Here is a 22,868-nt window from a genome sequence, read left to right as displayed (position 1 = left end):
ACCTAGCTCCTCCACCCAGGGAAAAGCTCGGTAAGTGGAGGAACCATGTCTTTCATGATATCTAATGATAGCTGCTAGCACATGGGAGGTTCTCCAAGTGCTAGTGACCCAAAGATGAATAAAATACATCTCCTGCCCTTGAGAAGCATAGTCTAGCCTAGAAGGCAGTTAAACAAATAAACTAGAACAAATTAACTAGAACAATGTAAGTGTTATGACAGATGTATCATCAAAATTCTATATAAGCAACTTCCATCCCTACAGTGCCATCATCTTATACATACCACTAGTCACACTGCTGAAATTTTGCTTGACTGTCTCCCAGAATGCTGTAAGCCCAAGATAAGGGTTGGGAAAGGGGAGGGGAAGGAGAGACACAGACTGTATCCTATTCATCTTTGAATCCTCAGTGCCTCACACAGAAGAAGCTGGCATATAAAGGTGCTGTATATATTGAATATACGGAGAAATTAATCATACCTTTCCTAGGGGGTGGGAGGTGACCAAAGCAAGCTAAAATGAGAAAATCGACACTATCATTGAACCTGAAAGTCATCTCCCAGAATGAAAGGAAGACAAATGACATGAGCAAAGGCATCAAGAGGCAGAGCCGGGGGTGGGGGGAGGGGGGGCGGGGAAACAAGCACAGCTGATTTTAGGAAGATGCCCAAAGTAAATTCAAAGCCTGAGTATATTCTGCCACTCTGCTCCATCCTCTCAGGGATCCTTGGATGTCCTAAGAGACTCACAGTGAACAGATACTTACCCTAGGTCCCCTATTCACTTATGAAATACACTGAAGAATTCTGACCTTACATCACATAACTCAGAGGTAGTCAGTCACAAGAATGGCACACAAAATTCAGCATTTTTCATTCACTACAGACCAGGTACTAGCATGCCCAAAATTCAAATAGAACTGAGACCATAGTTGTCATTCCCCATAGTCTTGTCTCAAATATGCCAAAACAACTTATTTTGGTAATGTAAGCTGTAACTTTTTTAGTAGGGTTCAATAAAAGGAGCTATAGAAAACATGTATCAAAAGAGAAAAAGGCCTAGTAATTTCACGTAATGGAACTGAACAGTTAACAATGATTCTGTGAAATTATTTTATGTAACATAACCCATGCTCTTTAGCTGGCGGAGTGACAGTGAACTTCAGGCTTTGTTCTAAACCAAACCCTTAAATGTGCATCCATGGCAAAGAATGAAGTCAAAATGAAAATACTGTATTCCGGTTTATATTTTTAATTTATGAAAACGTGTTGAAGGAAGTTCACACACACACCAATACACTCTCTAAATATCCATGCTCCTCATCACTATTTCACATTTGGCCTGTTTTTTAACGAATGAGCCAGAACCAGACCACCATAAACTCTTAGAGGAAAGCCCCTAAATCTATCATGCATATAAGACAGAGCTGTACTTACGAGGCTCCATGGCCTCAGTGTCTATAGATGTTGCATGGTTTTGCCTCATAAAAGGAAAAAAAAAAAAAAGGATAAATCCCACTCATGGTTTTATTGAATACATTATTTAGAATCTAACATGTATAATTTCAAAAACACAGAAGAACGGGGCACCTGGGTGCCTCAGTTGGCTAAGTGTCTGGCTCCTGATCTCAGCTCATCATTATCTGGTGGTTCACAAGTTCAAGCTCCGCATCGGGCTCTGCGCTGATGGTGCGGAGCCTGCTTGGGATTCTGTCTATCCTCCTCTCTGCCCCTCCCCTACTTGTGCTCTCTCTCTCTCTCAAGACAAATCAACATTAAAAAAAATTTTTTTAACACACAGAAGAGTAAAATAAACAGAAAATCTATTTTGTGTTGTCTGAAACTTTTGAAATAAGGAATGTTGACTAGAATACTCTGCATTAAATGGCAGTGTGTGATTTTGCAGCCTATAAAAAATGACATTCTTGGGGCGCCTGGGTGGCTCAGTTGGTTGAGCGTCTGACTCTTGGTTTCAGCTCAGGTCATGATCTCGCGGTTCGTGAGTTCGAGCCCCACATCGGGCTCTGCTCTGACAGCATGGAGCCTGCCTGGGATTCTCTCCCTCTCTCTCTGCCCGACATTCTTTACATTAAGAAAACAGGGTGAAAAGAGAAAAAATTAGGAATGTGGAATTGAGAAATACCCTAAATATGGCGGAAAATGTCAAGAGACATAAGCGACATGGAGGGGAAAATCCTAGTACCAAGAAAGCAGTATAAGATTTCAGTGAACCTCTGGCAACAGAAAATTGTGTTTCTAGCATTGTACAAAGTCTACCATGATGAACAGCCTATCAGATTATAATGCCTTCCACATCAAAATTCAAATGTATCTATATGGGAAATGTTCCATAATGTCAGGTCTGGTTATACAATGGGTTAGTAAGCAATCTTTACAAAAATTCCTTGACAGCAATATTTGCAGAAAAATATTTTAGCCCAATTGATATTTATTCTGTGTAGGGCTAGAAAAAAACAAAGAGATTCTAACTTTCTATATTCATCTTAACTTAGAAACATATCTATTATAAGAAGGCTTACTGTATGAGGGGTGCCTGGGTGGCTTAGTTGGTTGAGCATCCAACTTTGGCTCAGATCATGGATCTCACAGTTCATAAGATTGAGCCCCACACTGGGCTCTCTGTTCAGCGCAGAGCCCACTTCAGATCCTCTGACTCCCTCTCCCCTCTGTCCTCCCCTGCCCCCCTCATGCTCTCTCTCTTAAAAATAAGCAAACATTAAAAAAAATAAATAAAAGGGTTACTATATCAAATTCATGCCATATTATTTGTCTTCATTATTAGTAAAAATATTTACAAATAGGATACCAACATCAAACTCTGTAATAGTATCTTTTTAAAATTCAACTTTATTATGGCTTTAAGGAAATATAGGCATCTAAGCTCTTTCTAAACTATAACATTTTTTTAAATTATTCTTTTCAAAGAATGTTGTAAACACTTTAGTTTTCAATATAAAAAGATACTTGGGATGAACAATTCATGATTTTATATAATCATACAGAGTGAAGAGGAAATGATATTGAATCAAACTCCCAAACCCAAATATCTGGGTAACATAGTCAAATACTTTAAAACTGATGTGTGTGTGTGTGTGTGTGTGTGTGTGTGTGTGTGTGTGTGTGTACATTTATAACAATTTTTAACTACCATAGGAGCATCCAAAATCGATCTGAAAGCTGCTTGTCTAAACTTTTCAAATTCAACAATTTCATCATTTCTTCCTCATTAAAAAACCAGAAGATTAAAACATAGCAGAAGTGCAGGACCAATATGACCATTCCTCTCGATAGCAATAATATCTACTTTGGGATTGGCTAGATCTAAGGCTAATGGTTAAATGGAATCTGGAATCCTCCCAAACCAGCTATGATGAATTCCTTTGAACACTGTTTTGGACAGACAGCCCCTGAGGGGTTCACTCTGGAAAACAGAAACACGAGGTCATTTCCAAATCCACTGCATCAGGGAAGAATTTAGAAAAACCTCTTGAAGACACAGCCATAGTTTTATGCTTCATGCTGCTCAAAGATAGCTCTAGTCTACCACAGATTTAAATAAAAAGAAAATTAGGAAAGGAATTTCCAGGGGCGCCTGGGTGCCTCAGTCGGTTAAGCGTCCGACTTCAGCTCAAGTCATGATCTCACAGTTCATGAGTTCAAGCCCCGCGTCGGGCTCTGTGCTGACAGCTCAGAGCCTGGAGCCTACTTCAGATTCTGTGTCTCCCTCTCTCTCCGCCCCTCCCCCACTCATGCTCTGTCTCTCTCCCTCTCAAAAGTAAATAAACATTAAAAAAAGGAGTTTCCAGGAAACATTTTAAGACCCTACTGAAACCCAAGGTCTAATTTTAGTCTTTGACGAAAAGATGTCACTCAAACATTTATTTTTCATTCCTGATTCTGTGAAAAGGCTTCTGAAGACCAACTTTAGCTTCCGTCCAACCTAGGTCCTCAATGCTTAGAGCTCAAGTCTTTTTCATGAGGTGTAATTATTTCAATTCTATTCCTAAGGAACCAGTGGGGTTTGTTTTCTATGGATGTGCTCCTTGTTCCCCCAGAATGTGTCACATTTCCTCTGATCTTCACACAACAGTCCTCTGAGATAGGATAGACAAACTCTCTCCATTTTACTAATGACTTGCCAAATAACTTGCTGTAAGCAAAGCTAAAATGCCAGAACCAAATGCTCAAGTCCAGAACTTCATTTTTTATGCAAAAACATCAAAAAGAGGTATGACTACTAATTTACTAATGACTCTATTTGAACATATGGATGATATAATCCACACATGGGTTATTCCCCTTGGAGTTTGGCCACAACATCAATCTAGGCCAAAATTGAGAGTTACTTGCAAATGATGGCCAGAAATTTACCTTCATTTGTTTTAGACACCAAATACCTAATTGGCCCTCACTAGGAGACTACTTTTCTGCTGGGCAATAGAAAGGAACTTAAAAATCCACAGCTGCCATGAGAATGACATAAAAGGGAAAGTTGTTAGCCCAGGGGAGAAAAAAAGAATTCCCAAGGAAGTTATAAGGAAATGTATAGAATACTCGTGTTATTTTTAAGATTTTAAACATCAGAAATGAATCTAGCTATATCACTCATGTTTTCCCATAAATAAATGTAAATGACTTCACTATTTTATAAATTTAAATGACTATACTATCAATGAAAGTGACTATGCTATTAAACTAGAACCTTGTGATTAAAGACTTTTATACCTATAATATACTTAGTTCTTCATGATTACTGCTTTAAATCTAACAAAAGAGATTCATCATCTTCCACTTTCACCTGGGGTTTAAAAGTAACTTTTAAAGCCTCGGGGGTTGAGATTTCCCCTCCTTCTGTGGGAGGATATACAGCCCTGGCTTCCTCACGGTCTGTTTCACTGAGCTCATCAGTGTAGAGCTCAGTGATGGGGCCCAGAGACTCGCTCCTGGCAATGATGTCCACACCCATCTCCCTGACCTCTTCTGCATCTTCAGCCACAGTTTGGTCTTTAGCTTTCCGAAGGCTACGCATCTTAAAAGCTTCCTTTGAGGGAGCTGCGTTAGAAATGGATTTCTTAAACCTTTCCCCTGACTGTTTCAGCCTCTCTCCCGACTGCCTTAACCTTTCTCCCGACTGCCTTAGCCTTTCTCTCCTCTCCGGGGTCACTATTCTAGTTCTAATTCTGTTCACTTTCTTGTCAAAATTCTGCCGTGTCTTCTGCATGTTTTCTTTGGAAAATGCCTTTTTGATATTATCAATGCGCTCCTTGCCTGACTTTCTAAGTCTGGCAGATCTGCTTTCTTCAACATAATACTCTTCATCCGAAGACAGATCTATTGGAGGGTCAAAGACATCGTCTTCAGCCTCTTGATTCTCAGTTAGGTTTCTGTCTTTAACAATAGACAGGGATGTCGGACACCGAATCTCCTCCTGAAGGAGAGAAAAAGAAAGCATGTTAGACATCAGCTCTTTTACCTTCTGGCCATGCCTTTTCAATCTCCTCCATGGGCTGTTCACCTTCTGCCTGCTCCTTAACTATTAATATTTCTCAGGGTTTCTCTCTCTGTGTCCTATTTTGCTTTATCTCCCAAGTTCAATCAGAGCAAACTGATCCACTCTTCTGTATTCAGATCCAACTGTAAGCAAACTCACAAATATTTTATCTTCACCTCTCCTCTTCTCCTAAGATGAAGATGCAATTCTAAATGATAGACTTCACCTGGATGTAACAGGGACATCTCAAACTTAACATGTCCAAAAATTAAGGTCGACCCAGCATCCTCTCCACATCTTCTTTTCCTGGGTTTCTCAGCACCAGCACCCATCCAGGTGCCACCCAAATAGAAATCTGAGAATTTTCAACCCCAATATTTCCCCTCCTTGTCATCCCATGTCCAACAGGTCACCAAGCACTCTCAATAACACTGCTTAGTAACTCCTGTCCCCTCCTCCTTCCTCCTTGCCACAACCAATGTCCTAATTCAGGCCCCTGTCACCTCAGACCTGAGCTTGTACAATAATATGTCTACCTCCAAAGCATCACCTAAGTATTTCCCAGGAAATGTTTCTAAAGCATAGCTCTTATCACATCCTTTCTCTACTTTAAAACTTTTGGGAACTCATAAATACTCAAAGGAGAGAGCTTAGTTCTTTAGCATGATCAGAAGGCTCTTCAGTTTGAGCTAAACCTACTTTCCAGTCCAGCAACACACAACCACTCTCTACTCCTCAAACACAGTGTTTTCATCCCTCCATGCCTGTTTGTATCTTTCTTTTTCACTATTCCTTTTTTTTTTTTTTTTTTTTGCTCACTTTAATCCCTTTCACCTCTTTTCAGCTCTGTCAACAAAACCTTCAAGAATCAATTAAAAAGTCCCCAACTTTCCTCAAAAAGCTAATTCTTTCTCCAATTTACACCAGAATGACATGTGCATACCTCTACTTATAATACCACTAATACCACTGTTTGAATGAATTGGAACTCTGCTCATTTATATACTGAGGCCTTCACTAAATAATAGGTTCGATGAAAGCAGAGATGTGTCTTATTTATGTTTTATGCCCAGTATCTATCAGAGAGCCTTGTGCATAGTAGTTATACTCAATAAATAACTATTCAATCAAAAAGGGCACAGACCTTCATTCAACAAATAGTTTCTAAGCACCTACCATGCACCAGTCAATGTTCTAGGAACTGAGAAACTCCTGTGGAGAAAGCAGAGTAAAAGAGCTTATATTCTTGTAGAGAGAGAAATAAACAAGTTAAATATATAGTCTGTTGGATGGTGGTAAATGCTAAAGTGAAAAATAAGGTAGGGAAGGGAGATATACAGTGACTGAGGAGGATGCTTGGAAAGGCTTCACTGATAAGATGACATCCTAGCCTAGACCTGAAGGTAATGCATATTTCTGAGAGGAAAAGCAAAACAGCAAGAAGGCAGCATGGCAGGAGCAGAGAGATCAAGGGGCAAAAAGAGGAAAGGGGGTAAGAGAGGTAGCGAGAGGGCCAGCTTATGTAGGGGTTCTATATCTAATAATAAGGACCATGGCTCTTATTCTGAGTCTGATAGGAAGCTTTTTAAAAAGTTTTCAGAACAGCAACATGATTTGACCCATGCTGTAAGAGGATTGCTCTACTGAAAACAGGCTCTAGGGGGCGAGATAAGAAGCAAGGAGACCAGCTGGAGACCACTGAGGTAAGTCAGGTGAGAGATGAATGAGGGTGTTGGCAGAGGCGGTGGTAAGAAGCAGTCTGATTCCAGATCTACTGGGAAGGTAGATGCTGACAGGACTTACTGCTAGATTTGGATGTGGAGTGTTAGTGTCAAGGATGATTTTCAAGCACAAGGTTAGATTTCCCATTAACTGACATGGGGAAGAAAGCAGGTGGAAGAAACTGGAGGGGAAAGATGAGATCTGAGATGTCAAGTAGGCAGCTGAGTATACAAACTTGGAATTCAGGAAACAGGTCTGGACTGGAGATAGATATAAATTTTGGAGTCATTAATGTCAAGAATTAAAAATCATGAGACCAGATGGAGGAGACTATTAAGAGACTGACTGAATGGGACAACACTTAATGTTATTCAAACTCCTTGGGGCCAAGGTATATTTCAGAATTCAGAACATTTCAGATTTGAGGAAAATAACTTTTACATTACATCTCCAGTCAGATCTTGGGAAGAAACAATTTTGTGACATGAATATGAATGAATGTTCACTATAAGGTTCAATAAAGAGTATAAACAGGGGCACCCTGGGTGGTTCAGTCAATTAAGCATCCAACTCTTGATTTCAGCTCAGGTCATGATCTCACAGTTTTGGGGATAGAACCCTGCATCAGGCTCTGTGCTGACAGTGTGGCACCTGCTTGGGATTCCTTCTCCCTCTCTCTGCCCCTCCCCCACTCATGCACACACTCTCTAAATAAATAAATAAATAAATAAACCTTAAAAAAAAAAAAAGGAAAAGAAAGAGTAGGGGGTGCTTGGGTGGCTCCATCAGTTAAGCATCCAACTTCGGCTCAGGTCATGATCTCATGGTTCATGGGTTCGAGCCTCACGTCGAGCTCTGTGCTGACAGCTCAGAGCCTGGAGCCTGCTTCGGATTCTGTGTTTCCCTCTGTCTCTGCCCCTCCCCTGCTCATACTCTATCTATCTCTCTCTCTCAAAAATAAATAAACATCTGAAGAAGAAGAAGAAGAAGAAGAAGAAGAAGAAGAAGAAGAGGAGGAGGAGGAGGAAGAAGAAGAAGAAAAAGAAGAAGAAGAAGAAGAAGAAGAAGAAGAAGAAGAAGAGGAGGAGGAGGAGGAGGAGGAAGAGGAAGGAGAAGAAGAAGAAGGTGGCAGTTGCCTTTAAAAAAAAAAAAAAGGAGGGGCGCCTGGGTGGCGCAGTCGGTTAGGCGTCCGACTTCAGCCAGGTCACGATCTCGCGGTCCGTGAGTTCGAGCCCCGCATCAGGCTCTGGGCTGATGGCTCAGAGCCTGGAGCCTGTTTCCAATTCTGTGTCTCCCTCTCTCTCTGCCCCTCCCCCGTTCATGCTCTGTCTCTCTCTGTCCCAAAAATAAATAAACGTTGAAAAAAAAAAAAAAAGAAAGAAAAAAAGAAAAAAAAATTAAAAAAAAAAAAAAAAAGGAAAGAAAAAAGAGTATATAAACAGCCTTGTGCTATTTCAGGTCAGGTTTTGCCACCAAATAGGTTCATGTCAACCCTAGGTAGCAAGCTACCCAGTATGTTATGAGAAAATTTTAATTTTTAGAAATTTTTGGATTTTGGATTTCTAAGATAGATTTCAAAACTGTAGAAAAAAAAGATGAGAAAGAACCAAAAAAGGAGAAGTATCAGCTATTGAGGCAGGAAGAAATCCAAGAGAGTAGCATCCTCAGAAGCCAAGGGAAAACAAGTTTCAAGATGAGAGGGAGGGACCAACTATGTCATATGTGTCAAAGGATAAGGATGAAGATTGGGTTTGGGAACATAGCAGACACTGGGGACCCTTGAGAACCAGCCCAGAAACACAGCTGCTAAAGAATCCCAACTTACTATTTAGGGATGATTTCCAAAACTAAACAGGCAAGACTTTAAGGATCATGAGACTCTTAAGGGAATCCATGAGTTAAAATTTCTATTTTGAATTTCCAGTATAATGCCTTTGCATATATCATTTTCTTAATGTTTACTATTTTTTGAGAGAGAGAGAGTACAAAGAGATGAGGGGCACACACAGAGAGAGAGAGAGAGAGCACGAATGGGGGAAGGGTAGAGAAAAAGAGAAACACAGAATCCAAAGCAGGCCTCAGGCTCTGGAGCTGTCAGTACAGAGCCTGACACGGGGTTCTAGAAACCACCAGAACATGACCTGAGCCAAAGTTAGACACTTAACCAATTGAGTCACATAGGCACCCTCATGAGTTACAATTTCTAAAAGAAACTGTGCTCCTACTTGAGATCTAAATTAAATCTGCTCAATAAGGGCCACCTGGGTGGCTCAGTTGGTTGAGCATCTGACTTCGGCTCAAGTCATGATCTTGAGGTTCGTGGGTCCGAGCCCCATGTTGGGCTCTGTGCTAACAGCTCAGAACCTGGGACCTGCTTCGCATTCTGTGTCTCCCTCTCTCTCTCCACCTCTCCCCCACTCACACTGTCTCTCTCTCTCTCAAAAATAAACATAAAAACATTTTTTTTAATCTGTTCAATACAATAAATTAAATAAATATGTAAGAAACAGGTTTATTCCAAAAACCTATCAGCCTGATAGTCAAGAAGGTCCTTGGAACCTGATTTCTTTGGATACTTGCTTAAAATTAAATTCTTTGGCTACAGGATTGGAGAGTCTATCTAGCAGCTTTGAAAAAAAGAAGAAAAGGCAGGTGGGCGTGTCATAGCTCTCAGATGAATCAGTGAAAGCTGCAAAATTATTCCTCTCCTTTCCTGACACCTGCTACAGGGAGTAGCTTCAGCAACACCAAGTGGGTTGGTATGGCCTGAGAAGGTATAATTAGAATAGGAAGGAGCCAAAGAATAATTACTGCTTAGTAGGGGGAAAAACCCTCACAGTCTTGCTGTGAAGGAATCAGATATAGCTTAACTCAGGAATCACATACCCTTCTCTTCAATGCACAAATTATACAAAATCAGGCTTAAAAAACAAAACAGAGGTAGAGTAAGAGAAAGTACTTGTTACACGGATCTATTTGTTGCAATTCCTATGAGTCAGAGATACCATGAGTTAATGATGAATATGCTGTAATAATAATTAAAGATTATAGGCTGGGTTACGGTTGATTTCCAAATAATTATTATATCTCTTTTTATGTAAAAGACCAGATAAAACGATGATTTTTGTAACAAAACGAGTACTATGATAAGAGTAAAGTGGGCCCTATCAAAGTAACATAGCCAGGGGACTTCCGAATACACAGAAGTCTGGGATTTGTCACTAGGGAATAACCAAATATCTCATTTGGTAACTGCAGACATGTGGTTTGTAAGCAAAATTGTTAAAAGAGATGGTAAGACTGCTGGCTTTCATGAGAAGGTCATCAAAGTGGACGTATGTTAAGGAGAAATGATAATTAATGAAAACTAGCAGATAGTTTTTTAAATGCAAATGTCCAGGATTAGGTGAAAGCTCAGCCACACACAACTGTGGGAAATAAAATGCCAATAAAGACTGCCACCAAGGGGCGCCTGGGTGGCTCAGTCGGTTGAGCGTCCAACTTCAGCTCAGGTCATTATCTTGCAGTCCGTGAGCTCCAGCCCCGCATCAGGCTTGCTGCTGTCAGCACACAGCCCACTTCGGCTCCTCTGTCTGCGCCTCTCTCTGCCCCCTCCCCCACTCACACTCTCTCTCAAAAATAAATAACTAAAACATTAAAAAAAAAAAAAAAGATTGCCACCAAAAGATGTAACTAGGGAAAACTTTTTGAGGAAAAACCCAAATGGAAATGAAAGTATACTACACCTGAATTACTCCAGCTTTAAGTTCATTTTAGAAGGACAGGTGATCTGAAAATAACCACTTACACGTATTAACTATGAGAATGAAGTGTAGAAACTAATTTTAACTAAGAATAACCATGTGAATACTATATAGTGTTCTAACAGCTAAAGAATCATCAAATCCATTCTTAATTGCCTTTATCTTTTCTCTAGAAGCTCTGCCACCATAAAAGAGCAACTGCTTACTGACAAACCATTGCTGACCCTGAGCAACTTAATTTCATAGAACCTTCACAGCATTATATCTTACCAGGAATAAGATCTGACTTAAATTAGTGCCTCTCAGTTGTTTTTTACATACTAATCTTTGACTTGTTCAAGTAACTATAGGAGTTCAAAGAGAAAAAAATAGCAAGCGTCAGGTAATAAATAGGTGAATAAAGAAAATAATCTTAACTATAAAAAACAAATTAGGTCAACAGACCAACTGACAAAAGTTCAATTAGAACTTTTCAGAAACTTCTTTCCTCTAGCTTTTGTAGATCTTGATTGGTACATGGCCCACTCTCCATAAAGGTTCTCAGGAGAAATGCTAGATGCCAAGAATGTTGCCGGGCATGCCCCATGCAAGTGAAGGGTGCAACACAACCCCTTCCTGCTGATGCCCTTGGAAGGTGAACTGAAGAATGGATCCTACATTCTCTAGTACCAAATCTAGATCCCTATTACATGCTCTAACACTGGGACTGGTCTCTTCTTAAATAAAACATGTTCTTAAAAACAGATCCAAAATACTACTCTTTCATGCCAGTGTAACTGTATCAGTCAATAGAGTGCTATGGAGAACTGCCTAAATGTGTAAAGAATGCTGTGGAGAGTTGTGGCCCACATCCTTAGTGTCTTACAAATATCTGCCTACATACATAATCCAACTGTGTTCTTATTTCATTTTGGTTTTGCTCTTCTAGGGTTTTTTCCTATGCATAGGGATAGCCATCTATTTTTAAAATACACCGCGATAACACTGTATATTATATATACACTGGTGAACATCCCTACACACATTCCTGATTTTATGCTTAGAAAAATTCTTTGACGTAAAATTTTGGTGCCCGAAGGTTTGTGAAGGTTCTTAATAACATAATACAAAAACTTCCCTCCAGAAATGTTGTACCAGTTAATACTCCTAACCAGCAGAATATGAAAGTACCCTTAAACTCTGGGTATATGTTTTAATAACTGAAAATATTTAAATGGGTGAAAATGGAATTCTTCTCATTTGTCTTTTGTGAACAGTCTGATAATGACTCTCAGTTTTCCTACCACAGGACGAGAGTTCAACTTCTTCCTTTTGATTTGTAAGAGTTATAAAACATATTATAAATATTATTCATCTTGCCATGGATGTGTTCCTATTTCAAAAAATAGGAGTGCCAAGTGCAGAGTAATATAAGAACTTAGCACAATACACAATGCCACACAAAAACTACTATATTAAATAGGCTAAGTCAAAAGACTATAAGCATTTATAAACAATTACTTATATAATTGACTCCTATGCTTGTAAAACTGTAACAAAACTATATTATAAGAAAATAAAAACAACTGTCTGATTGTTAAGTAATAGTTTTGCTTATTGTAATTATTTTACATATTCTCACACGTAAAAATTCCAACAGAGAAACAACATTCTGAAAAGTTTACATTTTACTGTTTAGGACTTTCCAGGGTCTCCATAGAAGGGGGAAAACAACATTGTGGGATTACTATCCTCCATTTCTCTTTTTAGGTGTTTTAAACTACAGGCTTCTTAGATCTCTTCTAGAACTAACACTCTCAATGTATGAAAGGGCATCATGCTGATATGGCTAATATGCTGGAGGAGTCTTACCAATATTAAGTTTCAAAGGCAAGAAATAGCCTCAGCTCTGATCCACAGTTCATATTACACAAAATGGTTGAGAAGCTCAAAATACTGATAGGATAGTACGTTAGTCAACACAGTAATGGCTTTATCCTGAGATTCTTGCTGATACAGAATGCCACTCCGTGAATAAATACAATAGTAATGACGAGATGCTGGAAACTTCTGATAGGACTGGTTGGCAATTCAAGGATGTTAAGATTTTTCAGTAATCAAGCAAAACACAAGTGGCAATCTTACCTGGAATATTACCACACGGAATTTGTTTTTCTTCATTATTTCCTCTTGCTTGGATTCAACTTTTCTCACGTGAGTTTGCTGCCTCTCCACCCGTGCCTTCACATCTTTAATGTGAGCACTGACTTTTCGAGTTTTCTCAAACAACTTGTTAATGACGTAGCCTGTATTGCTGTGTGACTGTGAAAGCTTCAACAGGTCAATCTGGACAGATTTTATGGCATTTTCCATTTCCCTGTGTCTCTCCTCTAGTCTCTTCTGGCTTGCCTGCACACTGTCCACGATGGTGGCTACTTTGTCCAGCACAGTCACAATGGTAAGAGCAGCGTCTTGGTCTTCATCTTCTGTAACACTTGACAGGCGATTCTGATGGGTTTTATCAGCATTTGAAGCAGACCCATTATGTTCCATTTTACTTATTTCTCAGTGAAAGATGTCCCACCACAATCAATTCTGGCACTAAGAGCAAAAAGTTAGCTTGATAACAGGCAACAGGGTTGTATAAAGGGTTGGAAACCCCACCCCTGGAGACTGGTCAAGTATTTATAACTACAAATACCCACACGTGACTGTTCTGCAATATGAATCCTTGCAGAGCACTGGGTACTGTTCCAAACATGCTTGGTGACTGACTAATGGACTCAAATAAGACTGTGTGGAGAGAAGAGGAAAGCTTTAAAAAAAAAAGTTCCCTGAAGCCACCATGTTACTAATATTAAGCCTAGAAACCAAATGATCAAAAAAAGCAAACACTAAATATTGGGGGAAGCTTTTGCCTTTAAATAATTTGAAGCAGTATTTGAAAAAGCAAAGGGGAATTCTGAACTGAAATCTTTTTGTACTTACTTCACACATTAAATGTACCGATTTATCAATATCAAAGAATGTAGTAAAATAAACACACCAAAACAGAGGCCATATAGTGAAAACATTATATTATAACATGCTTTTCCAAACCGAATATTAAAATTAATATTTAATTTTTAACATATTCTTAAATTCTACATGCATACTTCTGATTATCTAAACTACATGTTAAACAGCTGAATACATTCTACTCACACTTCAGATCTTTAAACACCAACAATCTATTAATATAACTATTACTACAGGACAAATTTGGATAGAGGTCTTAGATAATTTTTAAGCTCACTTTAAGAGCACCCATCATTAACAATCATTTTTGCATTTTATTCACAAACACTGATACAATTTATTTATGTTAAAACAAATATTTTTTTAAAAATGAATGTGTATTAAAGTAGTTTAACTGATAGAGAAGGCTTTATTCCAATCTGTTTGTTAAACAGACCATTTTCACAATACCAAAACCTACTTTTCAGTCATCTGTTCCATCCTGGCTACCAGATATCTTTCCGAATTATCAGAATTATTTTTTCAAAGAGAGGAATAATCAAATTCCAATCCATACAGCTTATAAATATTTTACATCTAACACACAGCTCTACAGTTCATGCGATAGGCAGGGTCTAAAAAATCAGTTACTAAATCTCAAAAAACATTTAAATGTCTATTTAAACACAGTGTCTTCTAGATTTTTTATCTTTTTTTGTAAGAAAAGTAATCTGTAAACATCTTTACCTTTAGTTCATGCTTGGTCATTTGTTGTGGTCACTGTGGAAGAAGTGGGTATGACTTTGTAACCATTTGTGAAGTGGTCCATCTTTGCAAAAATATTACATTCCATGGGTAAAGAACAAGTCTTAGAATTACCATGTGGTATAAATTTGTGAAATCAATTTCTGTATTTAAAAACATAAAACAAAGACTACGAAACAGTCCAAAACTGTTGTAGCTGAATATTCTAAATACGAGCCAACAGTACTACACTAAAAATGTCCAAAAATAAGGCCTCTGAAATAAATATTTCCATTCTTTAAAAAAAGACATAATAAATGTACATCACATGGTCAGTGTACATATAAAAGTCATCAGTTTAAACCATTCTGGATGACGTATCTGAAGTAAAATGACCTAGGTTTTGCTTCTGTCGCCGTCCTCTGTTGTTTTTAGGGCATTTTCTGTTGAATTAAAAAAATAAAGAAAAGAAAAAGGTCATTTTGTTTAAGATACTTCAAATGTTTCCAAAGTAATACACATTTCACACATAAAGCCTTAATGAGAAACAGGATGCTGTTTGATGCAAGTCAAGCTGAGGACCAACGTGTCAGACTGCTATCTTCCCTACACAGCTGGGGACTAGAGGTTAGGTACAGAATGCAGGTGTAAGCACAAGCAAAGCTCACTCCTGGGTCTCTACTGCTGCAGATGCACTTCCCCACCCTTCTTCTGGCCTGACAACTCCCTAGCTGCGGTGACCAATAACATATAAACCTAGGATAGTAGAAAGGATCCTGATCCATGTACTTCCTCTGAGCATTATGACCACCCCCAAAGTGACAAGAACAGCTTGGACGAGGGAGTAATCGGGAAGAAGTGTGCTTATTAACCTCAGATATGAATAGACAGGAAATGCTTAGCGATTTTAGACAAGGACTCGAAAGAAGTTTTTCTGCACCCTGCTTGGGCAAATCACAGAACCCAATAAAGAACTGTCATCCTGGGGATAAGGGATAGTCTTGGACTCTGCTTTCCCTTTAGTGTACATGTTTCTCCGTGGTGGTATCAATCTCATTGTGCTGTAATTGCTCTTGTGCCTGCCCACCAGAATGCAAACATACGAGCTCTTACTATGCACAAAGTGCTGTGGTATGCAGTGTGGAACAAAGGCACTGGGATGAATTCTGGGAATTCTGAGTTTGGACTCTGCTAAAAACTAGCTGTGCAATCTCCTTTTCCTACATATGAAATATTAAAAGTTGTACCAACCTCTAAAATCTCTGCCAGCAAGGTATTTATAATCTAATGGAAAGAAAGTCTTGTGACAAGGAATATTCCTAAAGTTCTCTGTTTCTAGTTCAGTTTCAAAGAGCACTGCTTTGCCTTGACTTAAAAGCCTTGGTGTTAACACTTTCATTTTATATGCTGTTTTTCACAAATTTTATCTCACTAATCCTCATAAAAACACTTTGAGGTAGACAGTGATGAAATCACGTCCATTTCATGGTTAAGAAGCCAAGCAAACCTCTTTAACTGTCACCAACTCACCATGACCTTGGAAAAATTCCAACCTCCTGGGGCCATGGTTTTGTCATCTATAAAATAAAGGTGTTTGGCTAAGATGATGTTTGAGGTCCCTGCTATTGTCATTCTAGGAGTCTCAAAACATAAAAGAAGATTCCAAGTATAAAAGAAGAAAATTTTACTCATGCAGTCTTGCTCAGTGAGTCAGTAGGAACATCCTTTTAATGGAAGATTCCTCACATGCAACAGCCACCATGGGATAAGTGAACAGCTGTCCCATAATGGACCGTGTGGGAGAGGCACTCCTTAAAAATTCAGTGGAGCTAAGTCCAAGTACATAATTATAATATTCTAAATTCAAGAGAGCAAAACATTTGAGGGGAGACAACAGCACAATAAAAAGACAGGCCTCAATGAGGAGACATGTAAGATAAATTCAATGAGATGAGCCTTCAGTCACGGAGACAGTGGGCAGCAAAAGACGGCTGCAACACAGTTATAAAAACACTGTGATGTCTAAGGTCTGTGAAGGCAGCACATGGATTTGGGATATAAATTTGAGGGCACAAACTTGAAAACTACTTGTCAGGTAATTTTAATTTAGTAGAATTAGAATTTTGAAGATTGTAGCACACTGAAAACAGAAGCGTAGAACAAGATAAAAGGCTGGATTGGGATTTGTAAAGGGCTTAAGTATCTTGAGTAAGGTATTCCCCCATCTAAGCCTTCAGTCTCCTCACCTCTCTAGAATAGAAGGCATTGACTCAAAGCTGCTTCCTGCTAACTCTAACATCCTTTGATCTTCTTAAACATGACATCGTCACCAGGCCTCAAAAGCTTCCCTCATCTTTACCCTTCTTTCTTTCACCCTCCAAATAATTCATTACTCCGCTCCTGCTTTACTCGAATAACCTCCTAAATAGTTCCCCTGACCTCACATTTTCTCTCCTCCAGTAAAATTGTGCAGATGACACCCAGATTAATGCTCTGAAGAAATGATTCATACCAAGTCGTTCCCCCCAACTCTATTCAAAAGCCCTGTCCCTCTAACAAAATTAAGTTTGAACCTTGCTAGCAAGCAATGGTCATACTTGGCAAATGTATTTCCTGAGGTGACTCAACATAGACCCTCCTCTTGATGGTTCAGTGGAAAGAGGAATGGTTTGGAAACCAGGCAGCACTGAATCCAAATCCAGCACTTCCACTTACTGGTGGGATGACCACAGGCAAACTACTTAACCTCTAAGCCGATATTAAATGGCCACAGGCAGCTCTGCTGTTACGTGGGTTTTTTTTTTTTTTTCTATTTTCCCTTTCTGCTGTCATTTTTTATATTATTATCCCAATTTTAATCTACTGCCCATTTTTTTTTCCTACTGCCCAATTTTATACTCAGTAGTCTTGCCTAAGGGCAGATCATCTGTTCAGTGGAATAAAGTCCACTGATTTTAGCACTTGAATTTTATGAAAAATACCTGTTATTCAGAGAACATTTTTTATCATTTCTAGATTTATCATTTCAGCTCCAGATGGCTGAGACTAGTGAAGGTCTGGCTTCTATCCAGACCTTGGATAGAAGAGTTATAAATCCATTATGGCCTGCCAATATCTGTACTTGATATGCTCCGATCCTCTGCCCAGAATAATGCAGACAAGTACAGAAATGATGTTTATGGGACTTCTGAACCAAATCTTAAAGGAGACAGGAATAGCCAAGCAAGACAAAAAAAAAAAACAAAAAAAACAGGACACTGGGAAGCAGAAAGACAATACGAACTGGATTTAGCTGGACTTTTCTTGGGTCCACTTCATTTCTGACTTCTACATTTCCACTAAGTTTGGAAAATACCCATTTCTTCCCTGTTGCAATCCAAGAATGTCCTTTAATTTTGAGTTCAATTATGATAAATGCCAATGGTTTTAGTTATGATGGAGAATTTTAAAGATTACTTATAACTGTGTTCCAGAAAATGAAGTAATGAAATGTTAAGACAATGATATACGAAGAAAAGCCATTTTCTTTGATCTCTGATTTCTTCCTTTCTTATTATATTTACTATGGATAAAGTATATCCTTAGGGCAAAAAACACCTTGCAGTTCATCAGCGCTTTAAAAATTGGGGCAGGCCCTTCTGTGCATGTGCAGACCATTCTGCTACTACAATCATCATTCCAGAATGCAGTTCTAAGATCCCTACATTCTTTATGCCACTGAATATTATCCATGCTCCCTTTGCCAGCTGCCCAGCTACACCTGTAACCCTGAGAATGAGTTCTTGTCAATACTCTAAGGAAGCAAGATAAGGACAGGTCAGACCTACTTAGAAACCTTAGGAACTGATCCTAGGATTTTTTCCTAATAGACAGGAAGACTTAAAGCCCCTATCATTTTGAGTGTGCTTCAAGGTTCTTCTTTACTTTAACAGCTATCCAACTCTAATTTAAGGTTGGTATTTCTTAGGCCATTACCTACCTCGTTATGCACATGACAATCGCTACTATAATGGCAATCTGTACAGCTCCAATAATTGCTGCAATAAGAACATGAGTGAGCTTTTGCCTACTTGGCACAACATAGAGAATACTAAAGTCCGTCTTTTCACAGTGCTGTCCAGTGTAACCAGATTCACATCTGAAAAGGGGAGGAAAAAAGATTTCTATGAGAATTACAGACTCTAATAATTCTAGGTTTTAGAAGTAAGAACATACAAAAGAATAATAAATTTATACAAAAATAGCAAATCAGGTGCTTTCCCACTATCTGAAAAAAAAACCCAAAACTTCAATTTTACAGTTGCTAAATGGTCTTTATTACACCTCCTTTAAAAAAACAGATACATAAGGGGCGCCTGGTGGTTCAGTCAGTTAAGAGTCTAATTCTTGACTTTAGCTCAGGTCATGACCTCAGAGTCGTGGGATTAAACCCCACGTCAGGCTCTGTGCTGGGTGTGGAGCCCACTTGGGTTTCTCTCTCTCTCTCTCTCTCTGCCCCTCTCCCACTCAAACAAGTACATGCTCTCTCTCTCTCAAAAAAAAAGGTACATAATAGTACCTCACTGGCTATCATATAGCTAACATCTATTCCTCAGTCTAAGAGACATGCCAGCTATTTCCTTTTTTTTTTAAGTTTATTTAATTATTTTGAGGGGGGGGGTGGGGGGAGAGAGAGAGAAAGAATCCCAAACAGGTTCCATGCTCTGCATGGAGCCCCATAAGGAACTCAATCCCATGATCTTGAGATCATGACCTGAGCTGATATCAAGAGTTGGATGCTTAACTGACTGAGTCATCTAAGCGCCCCTATTTTCCATTTTTCACAACTATGAATTAGGTGTAACAAATATTGGTGAGTGTGCACATTTCTATATTTGGTGTTATTCAAAAGGCTAGGTACTTGGAAATAGGATGACTAAATAAATAGATATAAACATTTACAGTTCTCTGAAAATTGCACTCTTTATATTATATTATATCCAACACACTTTAGTGTACATAAATATAATCATTTAAGATGCAGGGGGAAAAGTAAAATAAGTTATTGACAAAAGCAGAGTTAAGCAGCCAAACAGGAGCTAATCTTAGAAATTATCTGAATTCCAAGTAAATAAAAAGGCAACATCAGCTGATGATAATACTTTGACAGGGGGAAACATTTAAGATATTTAACAAATTTCACACTTTGTAGCTGACAGAAGTAAAATGTATAAATTAGCCAGCCTTCAGTTAGAACTGATTAATAAAACCTTTAAGTGTGAGGATAGTCAAGTTATTAACATCCCACACTTCACTAGAAAAAAAGATTTTTTAATAGAGCACACATAAAGAATAAGAAGAAATAGGAATAGGGAAATAGGAAGCCAGGGGTGATGTGAGTCCACTCCTCCCATCCCTGAGGTTCCTACACACCTATCAGAAAATTTCACACTGGGTTCTAAGTCTACTAGCAGACAAAAAAAAAAAAAAACAAAAAAAAAACCAAAGTAGTAAGGCAGATTTATAGATCATGGAATAGAACCTGAGAGCCCTGAAATACGCCCATACATCTATGGTCCAACTGATCTTTGACAAGGGTGCTAAGACAATTCAAGAAGAAAAAATAACCTCTTCAACAAAGCTGCTGCGACTAGATGTCCACATGCAAAAGAATGAAGTTGAACCTCTTCTTTACAACATACACAAAAAATAATTCAAAATGGATCACAGATCTAAAGGTAACAGCTAAAACTATAGGGGCGCCTGGGTGGCTCAGTCATTCAGGCGTCCGACTTAGGCTCAGGTCATGATCTTGCAGTCAGGGAGTTCCAGGCCCGCATCAGGCTCTATGCTGACAGCTCAGAGCCTGGAGCCTACTTCAGAATCTGTGTCTCTTTTTCTCTCTGCCCCTCCCCAACTCACACTCTGTCTTTCTCTCTTTCTCTTTCTCTCTCTCTCTTTCTCTCAAAAAATAAACATTAAAGGTAACAGCTAAAACTATAAAACTCTTAGAAAAAAAAGTGAATCTTCATGATCTGGATTAGGCAAAGATTTCCTTAGATATGATACTAAAAGCATAAACAACAACAAAAAAGTTAAACTGGATTAAATCAAAATTAAAACCTTTGTGTTTAAAGGCACTATCAAGAAAGTAAAAAGATAACCAAAAGAATAGAATATTTTTGCAAATTATATTTTTGATAAGAGACTTGTATCTAGAATATATTTAAAAAACTATTACAAACTCTAACCAAAAGAAAAAAAAATTACAAAATGGGCAAAAAGATCTGAATAGACATTTTTCCAAACAAGATAAACAAATGGCAAATAAGCACATGAAACGATACCAATATCATTAGTCATCACGGAAATGCAAATCAAAACAACAATAAGAGATCACTTCATACCCACTGGAATGGCCAGAATCAAAAAGTCAGATAATAACTGTTGATGAAGATGCTGTAGGGAATGAAAAATGGCAAAGCCACTTTTGAAAACAGTCTGGCAGTTCCTCAAAAGTTAAACACAAGAGTTACCATTTGGCCTAGCAATTCCACTCCTGGACACTTACCCAGCTGAAATTAACACAAGTCCACACAAAAACCTGCCAACAATTATTCAGGGCAGCATTATTCATTAATAGCCAAAAAGTGGGAACAATCCAAATATTCATCAATTGGTAAGCAGATTCAAAATGTGGTATTATAAGGAGCAAAGTACTGACATATGCTACAACATGGATAAACCTTGAAAACATTATGCTAAGTGAAAGAAACCAGACACAGAAGACCACGTTATACAAGCCCACTTAAATGAAATGTCCAAAACAGGTAGATCTATAGAGACAAAACAGACCAGTGATTGTCTAAGACTAAGGGCGGTGGGCAGGGCGATTTGAGAGTAACAGCTAAAGAACACAGAGTTTCTTCTGGGGGCGATGAAATGTTCTAAAATTGATTGTGGTACTACAAAACTGTGAAAAAAAAAATACTAAATACTAAAAATCACTGGTTAAAAAAAAAAGAATAAGTGGGGAAAAAATGGTAAGATTATTAACATAAAATGCAATCTCCATAAAATAAAATCAAACCAGTTGCTCAAAAGAACCACAGTTACTACTAATATTAGATTCAAGGGGATTTTACCTCATTGGTCCTGATTTAAAGAGGGCACTTTTTGATGCAGAGAACATCATCCTCAATAATATAGTTGTAATAAATTCAACAATATAATGAAATCTTATAGGATTTTTAAAATAATGTCTTTTGTGGTAAGCTAATGGCAAAAAGTCAAAGCTCAGTAAAATAAAAACAGGTCCATAGGGAGCTATAACAGTGTCCTAGATATGCAGCTCTCCGACAGTTTAGCTTAATCCAAAGATTAAAATCAGAGTATCAAAAAGAATGTATAGGCCATATATCATTCAGGCAATCCTCCTTGGATATTATTTTCTGCAACTGACTTTTGGGTTACACTCTCCAAATATCTGGATAATAACTTCTAGGTTATTATTACTTCTTCTGTTTTTGATTAAAGGCAGATCCAGGCATTTGGTCTTCTACACTCTCCATTCTTTCATCCTACACACGTCCATAGTAATCTCGTTCACTACCATGCCCTCATGTGCTGATTCTTCCACTTGTCCATTTACTAAACATCTGACATGTGTCAAGTATTGTGGATATTTGGGATACATCAGTGAGCAAAACAAATAAAGATCGCTGGTCTGGTTAACCTCTAGCTGGAGGAGGGAGGGTCAATAAACATGAATTAAATGGTTATGTTAGAAGGTGATATGCACTACACGAAGAGAAAGAAAAGAGTTAGTTAAAGGAAATTATAGGCCAGGAAGTGAGGGTCGCAACTTTAAACAAGATGGTCAGGGTAGGCTTCACTAAGCTGACATGTAAGTGAGGATGTGAAGGTGGTGAGGGAATCTGCCATGTGGACAACAGGAAAGAGAACATATCAGATAAAGGAAGAGTCAGTGCAAAGACCCTGAGGAGAGAGCATTATTAGCACATGGCCATGTCCAAGAATAGCAAGCATGGCTGGAGTGGAGTGGGCAAGCAGAAGGGAAACAGAGAATTAAGACAGAGAGGTGAAGGGGTCAATTGTGTAGGGCTTCTGCACTCGATGAGATAGAGGAGCCACTGGGAGGGTTTTAGCAGA

General features: G+C 38.6%; 2 protein-coding genes across 3 annotated transcripts in view; both read right to left on the bottom strand.

Annotated features, from left to right (window-relative positions):
* Positions 1-3,884: 3,884 nt before the first annotated feature.
* On the bottom strand, positions 3,885-14,834 carry CAVIN4 (caveolae associated protein 4). Its single transcript, XM_045470351.1, has 3 exons — positions 14,721-14,834; positions 13,122-13,577; positions 3,885-5,448 (listed from the first exon to the last, which is right to left on the bottom strand). Exons 2-3 carry the CDS (start codon positions 13,527-13,529, stop codon positions 4,771-4,773), a joined length of 1,086 nt encoding a protein of 361 aa, XP_045326307.1. The 5' UTR covers positions 13,530-13,577; positions 14,721-14,834; the 3' UTR covers positions 3,885-4,770.
* The window catches only part of TMEFF1 (transmembrane protein with EGF like and two follistatin like domains 1), an 81,475-nt gene continuing 72,643 nt past the window's right edge, over positions 14,037-22,868 (bottom strand). For both annotated transcript variants that reach the window (XM_045470349.1, XM_045470350.1), the window contains exons 9-10: positions 18,697-18,855; positions 14,037-15,160 (exon numbers count right to left, since the gene is read on the bottom strand). In XM_045470349.1, the coding sequence (XP_045326305.1) occupies positions 15,076-15,160; positions 18,697-18,855 (244 nt within the window). In that variant the 3' untranslated portion in view covers positions 14,037-15,075. The remainder of the gene's footprint in view (positions 15,161-18,696; positions 18,856-22,868) is intronic.

Source organism: Leopardus geoffroyi, chromosome D4, assembly GCF_018350155.1.
Source record: "Leopardus geoffroyi isolate Oge1 chromosome D4, O.geoffroyi_Oge1_pat1.0, whole genome shotgun sequence".
NCBI lineage: Eukaryota > Metazoa > Chordata > Mammalia > Carnivora > Felidae > Leopardus > Leopardus geoffroyi.
Note: the sequence above shows the minus strand (reverse complement) of the source record. Positions and strands in the feature narration are given on the sequence as shown.

Bases quoted from the DNA above. Each gene is read 5' to 3' on its own strand.
- CAVIN4 (XM_045470351.1), bottom strand. From the start codon at position 13,529: ATGGAACATAATGGGTCTGCTTCAAATGCTGATAAAACCCATCAGAAT. The intron at 5,449-13,121 runs GTAAGATTGCCA...TCTCTCCTTCAG, and splicing joins TCCGTGTGGTAATATTCCAG to GAGGAGATTCGGTGTCCGAC.